This window comes from Penaeus vannamei, chromosome 20 (assembly GCF_042767895.1).
Source record: "Penaeus vannamei isolate JL-2024 chromosome 20, ASM4276789v1, whole genome shotgun sequence".
NCBI classification, from domain to species: domain Eukaryota; kingdom Metazoa; phylum Arthropoda; class Malacostraca; order Decapoda; family Penaeidae; genus Penaeus; species Penaeus vannamei.
In genome coordinates, this window is record NC_091568.1 from 18,945,696 (window position 1) to 18,955,695 (window position 10,000).

At 39.3% G+C, this 10,000-nt stretch overlaps 1 protein-coding gene across 1 annotated transcript in view; it reads right to left on the bottom strand.

Moving 5' to 3' along the window:
- Positions 1-463: 463 nt before the first annotated feature.
- The window catches only part of Taf2 (TATA-box binding protein associated factor 2), a gene marked incomplete at its 3' end in the record, with an annotated part of 18,971 nt that continues 9,434 nt past the window's right edge, over positions 464-10,000 (bottom strand). Inside the window, 8 exon segments of the mRNA XM_070134545.1 lie at positions 464-599; positions 6,058-6,210; positions 7,427-7,586; positions 7,784-8,003; positions 8,158-8,314; positions 8,472-8,717; positions 9,125-9,298; positions 9,546-9,613. Coding sequence (XP_069990646.1) covers positions 464-599; positions 6,058-6,210; positions 7,427-7,586; positions 7,784-8,003; positions 8,158-8,314; positions 8,472-8,717; positions 9,125-9,298; positions 9,546-9,613 — 1,314 coding nt within the window.

Here is a 10,000-nt window from a genome sequence, read left to right on the forward strand (position 1 = left end):
TATATATATATATATATATATATATATATATATATATATATATATATATATATATATATATATATATTTATATGTATGTATGTATGTATGTACGTATATGTCTATATATATATGTATATATATATATATATATATATATATATATATATATATATATATATATATATATATATATGTAGATAGATAGATAGATAGATACAAAGATGGGTAGATAGAAGGATATGTACAAATTTATGTACATGTGTTTGTACATATGCATGTATATACGTACTTATGTGCACGTATATATACATACCTACATATATATTTGTGCATATGTAGTTATATATGTATGTACACATACATATGTATACATATAAATACGTACATATATGTGTGTATGTATGTACATACTTATGTATGTATATTTGTATGCACATATATGAATTCATATTCAACCTGTTTACAAAAGTATGCTGCTTACCTGTAGGAGCTCCAGCAACATTATGACATTCTCCGGGTAGTGATGTTGTTGATTCTGACATGTCACCATCAATGCTTGTTGGCATACTGGGTGTCACTGTACAATCAACCTCTTCATCAAACACTTCCACATCATCCTGCTGAAGATAATGGTAAGTAAGTAATAACGACAAGAAAATTCATGTGCTAGACATTAAAGGTCATATAGCACTATTGTATTGTATTGTGGGAGGGTTTTTTAAAGTTCTTTATTAGAGTTAATAGTATTTAAAGGAGTAGAGAGAGAGGGTACATGGAGTAGGATGGGCATTGATGAAAAGAGGAAGGGTTAACGACAAAGGATGGTTAGATCAAATGAAGGATATTTATACGCCTGAGGAAGGAGAATAGGTTATCAATAGAAAAGGTGGGGGATTCTGTGACGATGTCCGACAGGTTGGGGGGTCAGGGAAGAAGGGATATGTGAGGGAAAGTACGAATATGGGCTTCGGCAAAGCAGGGGCAAGATATTAGGATATGTGGGACAGAAAGGACAGTTCATGTTGGGCATAGAGGTAGGTTAAATGAGTGTGACATGAGGTATGAGTGAGTGATTCAGGTGTGGCCTATTCGTAGATGGGCAAGGGCAGTTTTACAACATCTGTTCTGATGGTATGGAGCTGACCAACGAGAGATCAAAGGTTTTATAGTTTGAAGTTTGTTGGTGTTCAGACCTGACTAGAAAGATTGCCAACAGCTGTAAAGGAAAGTTTTGAATTGGGGGTAGTAGTCGGTGGCTGGGATGCATGAAAAGTAGGGTTGGTGAATTGTGGGCAAGGCAGCAGATTGTGCCAAGTCATCTGCTTCTTCGTTGCTGGGAATCCCGACATGGCTGGGTATCCAGCAAAAATTCATGGCTTTCTGTTGTAAAGACAGGTAGCGCAGCTGGTCTTGTATGTTATTGACTATGGGGTTGGTAGGGTGAATAGATTTTATTAGTGATATTGAGTTGCATGAGTCAGTGAAGATGGTGAAGGATGATGAAGAGACAGGGGACATACGTTGTAGGGCAAAGAGGATAGCATATAGTTCTGTTGTAAGGATGCTCGATTCAAGTAGTAGAGGAAAGCTATATGTGTGAGATGGAAAGACTACGGCAAAACCAGCACCTGAGGTGGATTTAGAGCCATCGGTGCAGACTTGAGTACTGGAGGAGTGAACAGAGATATGTGCAAGGAAATGTGTGAGGAGGATAGAAGGTGGAATATTTGACTTTGGTAAGTCAGGGAATATAGAAAAGCAATTACAAGAGGTAGGTATTAGCCAGGGAGGGAAGGTTTGGGTAGAAAGAGGAAGAGTTCGGAGATGAGGAAAGGATGAATGGGAAAGAAGAGTGTCCATATGAACAGGGAAACTGACAGGTAAATGTGGAGAGGAAGAGAAGATATGAAGAAGGGGTTGAGGGACAGTTAGCTTGGAGAGAGAAAACTGGTGAAAGCAAGCATAGCTTCTTAACCCATTTATGAGACACATGGAAAAATAAACTTTGCTGGGCGTCCTGCCAGTGTGGCATTGAATCGGAGCTCACACACTGAATATGTTGCGGGCAGATTCCGGGTCGGCCCTGCATGCCAATTTTATAGCCGCCCGGAAACTATTATTTTCGGCTAGAGAGGTATGGTACTCCTGATTCAGTGTCTAGGATCGGAAGGCTCCTAGGGCCAAGTTGAGACCACAATGATGTATTGCATCAAAGTGAGAGAGAAGAGAGGCAGAGGCAGAAGAATATATGTGACAGCTATAGTCAAGGATGGAGAGGATTTATAGGAGTCAGAGGCGATTGTGGGCATTTTCTTTAATTGAGAGGATATGATCTCGCCAAGATAGCTTGGAGTCAAAAATAACTCCAAGAAACTTGCTGGAAGATCAGGATTGGATAGGGATATCATAAAAGAGGAGTGGAAGTTGGGAGCCTATACGTGAATAAGAGAATAGGATGGAGAGAGTTTTAGAGGTAGAGAATCAAAAGCCATGGTTGGTAGCCCATGAAGAGATTGATGTTACTAACAACTGGATAAGTTGATGGAGAACTTGTATGGAAGGACCAGAGGCAAAGATGGCTAGATAATCTACATATAGTGATGATCAGATTCTTGGTGGTAAAGCTGATACTAATCCGTATACAGCTGTGAGGAACAGTGTGGTGCTTAGTACACTGCCTTGCGGGACACCTTTGAATTGCGGAAAAGAAGAGGAAGCGGAAGAGGCAGGTCAGAGAGGAAGGATTTTATATAAAAACACCATGTTTCCAGATATGCCATGAAGAGATAGCTTTTGTAGTATATGGTGCCACCAAGTAGTATCATATGCTTTTCCAAGATTGAAAAAGACAGCTAATACTGACTCACAGCATGCAAAAGCTGATATGATTAATGTTTCTATATAGGCTAATGGATCAGCTGTGCTTCTGCTGCAATTAAATCCAAATTGATTTGGTGAAATGATTTTGTGGTATTCTAGGTACCACATTAATCTGAAAATTTTCATTTTTTTCATTAATTTGCATAGGCAGTTTGTAAGGGCTATGTGGCGGTAGCCTGTTTTGTTAGGTTTTAGGAAAGGTAGTACTATGGCTTCTCTCCAGTGGGGAGGAAAGTTTCCAGTCATCCATATGTTATTGAATACTGAAAGAAGGAAGGATAGGGAAGTAGGAGAAAGGTATTGTAGCATACGATAATATATACTGTTTGGGCCTTCATGGGGATTGCGGTATGGCATGACTGAAGTGCACAATAGATTTCAGAAGAAGAAAAGGGTGCATTATAAGGTTCTGTAGAAAACAGGGAGAATGAGATATGAGTGCACTCTCTGTCTGATTTTAAGGAGAAGTGAGGAGAAAGATGAGAGCCAATACTGACTTGGCTAAAAAAAAGGCACTAAGTTCAGTAGCTATTTGAAGAGAGAGATGAGGTTATTATGAATATGGAGGACAGGGGCAGGATGAGGAGGACATTTTCCAGATAATTTATGGATCTGCTGCCAGACTGCAGAGATTGGTTTGGAGGATGTTATGGAGGATATATAGTTTTGCCAGGTGTTTGTCATTTGAGTAACGGATTGTATGGCAAAGGTGGACTAATGCTTTTTTAAAAGATATGAAGGCTGTTAGCTGGATGGGGGTGCCTCTCTTGTATCTGTAGCTATTCCATGCTGTGCACTTCAAACAAAGTGCTTTTGTACATTCAAGGTTCTACCATGGAGCACATTTTGTGGTGTAAGGTCAGGAGGTTCGAGGGATGGTTACACAGGCTGCATTTAGTACATCAGTTGTGAATTATTGGATCATTTCTGAGGTGGTAAAGAAGGATGATGGAGGAAGTTCAAGAGTAGAGAGAGAGGTAAAGATATTCCAGTCTGCTATGGCAAAGCACCAGTGAGGAGGGTTGGGGAGTGGGATATAGGATGTTGAAGAAAGAAGAATTGGGAAGTGATCATTAAGGTGAAAATTGCTTAGGACAGACCAATGGAAGTCTATATGAAGGGTAGGAGAGCAAAAACAGAGATGTAGGCATGAAAAGGATTGAGTGCACATGTCGAAGTGAGTGGGACTGTTGGAATTTAGGAGGATAAGGTCAATTTTATATAGAAATTGTTCTAAGGAGTGACCCCTGTTATTGATAATAGAGTTACCCCAGAGGGTATGGCAACAGTTAAAGTCTCCATCTATTAGGAAAGGTGGTTGGAGTTGGGAAAGTAAGGTCTCAAATTCTAAACAGTCAACAGGGAGGGAAGGAGAGAAGTAGACTGGAATGATTGTGGTCCAGTGGCGGAGGAAAATCCAGATAACTGTGCAAGGTATGGTGCTTTGTAAAGGAGGTATAATATATGGTGTTTTATGATGGACAAGTATGGAAGAGGCAAATATAGAATGAGGGAGTGACGCAATATGGTAGTTGGGAATTGGTACTGGCGGATGTGTGAGGAAGGTTTCTTGGAGGCAGATGATAGATGGATTCTAAGAGAAGAGAAGATGGCGGAGGTCAGGTCTGTGTGAGCAAAAGCCTCCAATGTTCCACTGCAGCAGAGCCATTGTGGATCATTGAACAGGTATTATGGGTAGCAATGGATGTCTGAGAGGTAAGAGGAGGGGTTGCCGGCTGGTTGAGGTATGGGATCAGGAGATGGATTTGGCAGTGTAGTATTAAGAGAATCCTCATGAGAGGAGGGATCAGGGGGAGGAGGTGAAGGTATGGTATCTGGAGGTTCATCAAGAAAGGTGGGATCTGGGGAAGGACATTGTAATAGAAGGGATTCACGTGTGCAACCAGGAGGGAGTGGTAGGGATAGTAGGGAAGGAAGGGTTTTTGGTTTGGGTACGGGTGGGGGAGTGGATAGGGTGTATTGGGAAGGTGTAGGAGGAAGAGGGATAGGGGGGATGTCAGGAAGGGGGGTGGGTGGATTTCGGCAGTCACTTTGAATGCAGCCAGAATCTGGGTAGTGAAATTGATGAATACCTGAGAGGGAGAAACTTTCTCTTGTCATAATAGAAAGTTTCTAATGTCCTCAAGGGTTTCTGGGGGGGATTTGGGTGGGGAGGTTTGGGAAAGGAAAGATCTTTTATGGGGAGGTGAAGATGAGATCGGTATCTGAAGATCTGAGGGTGTAGGTGTGGGATGGGATCTGGTAGAAGATGGGGTGGGGAGTTTGGGTTGTCTGATGCAATAGGTATGGCGTGAAATAGGAAGAGACATGGGGGAAGTTGTGGATATTGGAGAGTCTGGGTCTAGGATGGAAAAATGATTTGACTGGGAGATAAGAGAATTAGAGGTGGAAAGCTGAGAAGCAGGGAAAAATGGTGCTGTAGATGTTTAGACCACTTGGGTAGAGTGAATGGGAGTGGACTGATTTAAGGTATTGAAGTAAGCAGTGATTGAAAACCACGTCGTCGTGCTTCTTGTCTAGCCTCTCGTAGAGTGAGGCTTAGTTTGAATCTGAAAACTGCTACTTCACTCTCAAATTTGTAGTGGGAGTGAGGATGGGATACCTTTTATGGGGTGAGTTGGTACCTGGGTAGATGATTCAGAATGGGTTAAGTTGGCAGTATGTCTTGAGGAGGGTGGTGTACTAGCAGTGTTCTGAGCCGTGGTCAAAGGGGAGTCAGGGTCGGTAAACTAGAGGAGTTAGATTCAGAAAGGCTAGTTGATAAGGGGGCAAGCCTCAATGCCCCTAATAAGGGTACAAAATCTTCATTACTGGCCATGGTATGCCTGACACATGTAGGGAAGGTAAAAAGGTCCATCCCTATGGGTCCCCATAATGGGTGAGGGCTAAATGATTTACCAAGGAATACTGTGCCCATGGCTCCCTGAGGTCGTTCACGACTGGCACAAGGTCAGCCTTTCATTCTTTCAACACAGCTCTTACATCTTAGGAATTGGATAGGAGAAGGGTTGTCGAAGATGAGAGATAGAGAGAAGAAGGAGAAAAGACAGTGTAAAATTTGTTGAGGCAAGGGCTGAGGTCCAAGGCAGCAGAGATCCCCTGCCTTGGACCTTAGGAACTGGTATTTCACAATTAATACAAAGCTAGCTGACTTATAGAAACAGTTTTGCAAACCTTTATTCTAACTTTGGAATCTTCTGTAAAGATAACCTCAACAGGCATCTCATTCACTTCAGTCTTGATTTCTGTCTTGAGCTCCGGGAAAACATCATCCGGTGGCGCCTCACGTTTTATGGGCTGAATCTTCTCTTCCTCTTCTTCTTTCACCTGTTGCAGAGATTTTAGATCAGTTCAATCGTTTAACACCAACGGAGGTCTTTAACTTACAACTATACATACTGAAAATTCTTAAAATGCTGTAGATATAAGAATCTCCTAGAGCTATGTTATGGCATTTTCATCATTCCTAAGACCATTACACTTAGGTAAATCACACTAAAATAACTATTTAACTTGGTCACTATCTTTCTCCTTCCTAAATACTCCTCTTCACTATACATAAAAAAAAAAAATTATATATAATCACTCTCATAAACATAAACTAATACAGGTTGATTCTCATTTGCGAAGTAATCACTTACAGTGGTTGCCACTGCCTTACATCATTTAAATGACAGATTACTGTTTTTTATGACAATATTTCTGAGCAACAGCATATAAATTTTTACCTCCTTATACTATAGAAAAAATTAATGCAAACTTCCAGTTTCTGGGAGGGGATGATATCCCCCTCTGAGAAATAATTCAAAAGATTATATAGCTCAAAAGAAGCACTACTAAATGATAGATAATCGGTCAGAAAAAAATCTGCCAGTCACAGGCAAAAAACAACAAAAACATATAGGCCTACTGGTAGAAAGTTCCTTGTGTTAATATCGGGATATGTGATAATGTGCTATACTCTGTTACAAAAGGGGCTGAGCTTGTACAAAAGTATTAGTACTTGCCATAGTTTTCAGATTTTTATCAATAAATCATATGAACTACTTTGTTCTTTCTACCCCAAGTTTCTTCTGTTACCTCTATATAGGAAACTTATTTTATACATTTGTATCAAAAGAGAGAGAGAGAAACAAAATTAAACCAAGTTTCAAAAATAGTAAGGGTCCTTAATGCTACTTAAAGATTAACATGAAATACCAATAAAGATGACACAAGTATACAATATCCATCCAGGTATTCTACAAATGCAGTGAAATCCTAGAAGTCACTGTAGTTCTTACAAAACCCATCAGTAAGAAGGCAAATGTAGGGAAGGATGAAAAATGTGTATTTCTACATAATATTAGTTTTTGGATTCTACTCTTGATAACAAAATGTTGAACTTTTCTAACGTAACAAGCCTTCTTATTGTGCTATGAAGCCTTTATGTTAACACCAATAGTTCATGCTGAAAGAATAATCAAATTAGGTAAGTGATAAATTTTCTATGACATTTTTTAAAAGTCGCACCATTTTAAGATGCAATATATTCAAAGCTTACTATAACGGGACTCATGATGGGTGGATTCGGTGGTTTGCGAAGATTCAGCACCAGTGCAGGTTCTGAGGCAGGAATGCAAGCTGGCCTACGACGGCCATACAAGGCGTAGTAGAGATCCAGCACTGCACAACGTACTCTTGAGTCACATGGCTGTCCAGAACTGTCAATAAATAAGCCTCATAACAATTGTGAAATACATTTGAATATAATTAAACACACATATGTATACTATACAACTGACAGTTGATCAGTCTTTAAAGTTTTGCAGGTCACTTAAACCTTTATTCATGCCTGACAACTATGGCAATATCAGATGCTGACAATCTGCAAGTCCACAGATTATGATTTGGTTATTACTTCATGAAATTCCAGAGACGATCCACCAGCTGCTGGGTGTCCAACTTGTGACTCTGACCCATGATGAATGGAGGATTTTTAGCTAGCAGTACAAGGGTACGATATCTGATCATTGGAACAGGGTCTGACTCAGCCAGTGTCAGCAAAAAGTCCATATCTTCACGAGTCCCATCGCGGATTAGGAAGTCTACTATCTGCTCAATTGCTGCAAGGCGCACATCTGCCAAGATATATCAGTAATGTCTTTAGATTAACTGAGGTACTACAAAACAATGGGTCAGATATAGCCATGTGCAATGAGACTGCAAATATGTCATCTCCACATTAACCGTAAAAGCTTCTTGAATTAAACAAAAATTTACAAATTTTTCAACCTATATACTGTGGGTAAGCTGCATATGCCTTGAAGATGTCAGATTTTGGCGGTAAATGACCATTCTTCTGAAGAACCCGCAGAGCACGGAGGCAGGACACTGTCACAGTATACTTATAACAAGGCAGCATTTTTTCTAAGTTCAAGTAACGAACAATCTGATTAAAAGAAACAGAAATTATTTTCCTTTTAAAAAATATATTATGATTCAGGAATAATAATGTAACATAATGGAAATACATAACAATTTATATATAATGGTCTGATCAACATTTGAAAGACCTGCACATTTAAAGTAAAATGTCATCATCATACTTCGCTTAAGATCCTCTTCATATCCTCAGTCAGAGTGTCTGAAGTAATGGTTGCTGGGTCATGCTGCACAAGTGCTGGAGAAACTGCAGCTGCCAAGGCATCAACAAGTGCAGCACGGTAGTAATTGTCTGAGTAGCGGTTCTTGGAATTATCACTATACTTGAAGAGGTCCATCAGGAACCCCAAAACTTCAGGAGGACACTGCTTGTGGGTGTTGCGAAGACCTGCCATGGCAACTGGCAGTGTCTACAAAGTATCCAAAAGATAGCTATTAACAGCCTGTTTAACAAGGAAAATACCAAGGTGAAATGAGGGCATGTGGACCCAAGGCTATTCTTAGACTAACTTCCTGAAAATATGTTAGTTTATTAGGTGTTCTGTTAGTTTAAGCTTTCATCTATAAAATAAGCATCAACACATTAATGTCTATGCACTGTAATCATGAGATTGTAGTAAATTAATGTGAACAAATTGATGCTTACTTTATAGATGAAAGTTTAAGCTAACAAAACATCTAATAAATGCATTTTCAAATTGGTCTCAGAGCATCTTTGCACAAGCATGCCCTCAAATATGCATGAATATCATTGTGCATATAAAAAGACTTACAATAACAAGAAAACAAATATGATTAAACTTTTCAATATTCTAACCTTGAGAATGAAGTAGTTCTGTAAGCTGGTAAAGTCATGCTGCCTTATGATATTGGGGCAGGAAAAGGATCCAAACATCTTGCGGAAGATCTGCATCATTGCTGGAGGACCATTCCAGTTTGCTACCATGGCATTGGCTACTCTGGTCAGGCAGTGTGCTGCTCTACAACGGACCTGTTTTTGAAGAAAGAAAAAAAAAGAAAGAAAGAAAGAAAAAAATGGGGGAAAGGAAGGTACAGTAAGAAAATGGACAAGAAAGAAATCTGATTCCCAAAAGAAGAAAAGTTGATAAACACTAGATAATATTCATATACATTAACAAAAAAGGTTCTACATTCATCTATAATTTTTTCTCTAAATTGAAGGATATGTTGATGCTCATACCAAAATTGTCATAAGTATGTAAAGTGTAAATACAAACCTTGTAAAAGCACTGTTCATTCTCCAAAACGGCATTAAGAGTATTCCTCATTTCAGTTGTTACAGCTCCTGAAAAAAACACAACTTTTTAAACATGAAGCCCAGGCATAGTTTGAAATAATGTCAACACCATAATAGTACAGCATTCTGTAAGAAGTAACAAGTATAAAAAAATAAATAAATAAAATAAGATAAAAAATAAAATAAATAAATAAATAATTAAATAAATAAAAATTTATATATATATATATATATATATATAGAGAGAGAGAGAGAGAGAGAGAGAGAGAGAGAGAGAGAGAGAGAGAGAGAGAGAGAGAGAGAGAGAGAGAGAGAGAGAGAGAGAGAGAGAGAGAGAGAGAGAGAGAGAGAGAGAGAGAGAGAGAGAGAGAGAGAGAGAGAGAGAGAGAGAGAGAGAGAGAGAGAGAGAGAGAGAGAGAGAGAGAGAGAGAGAGA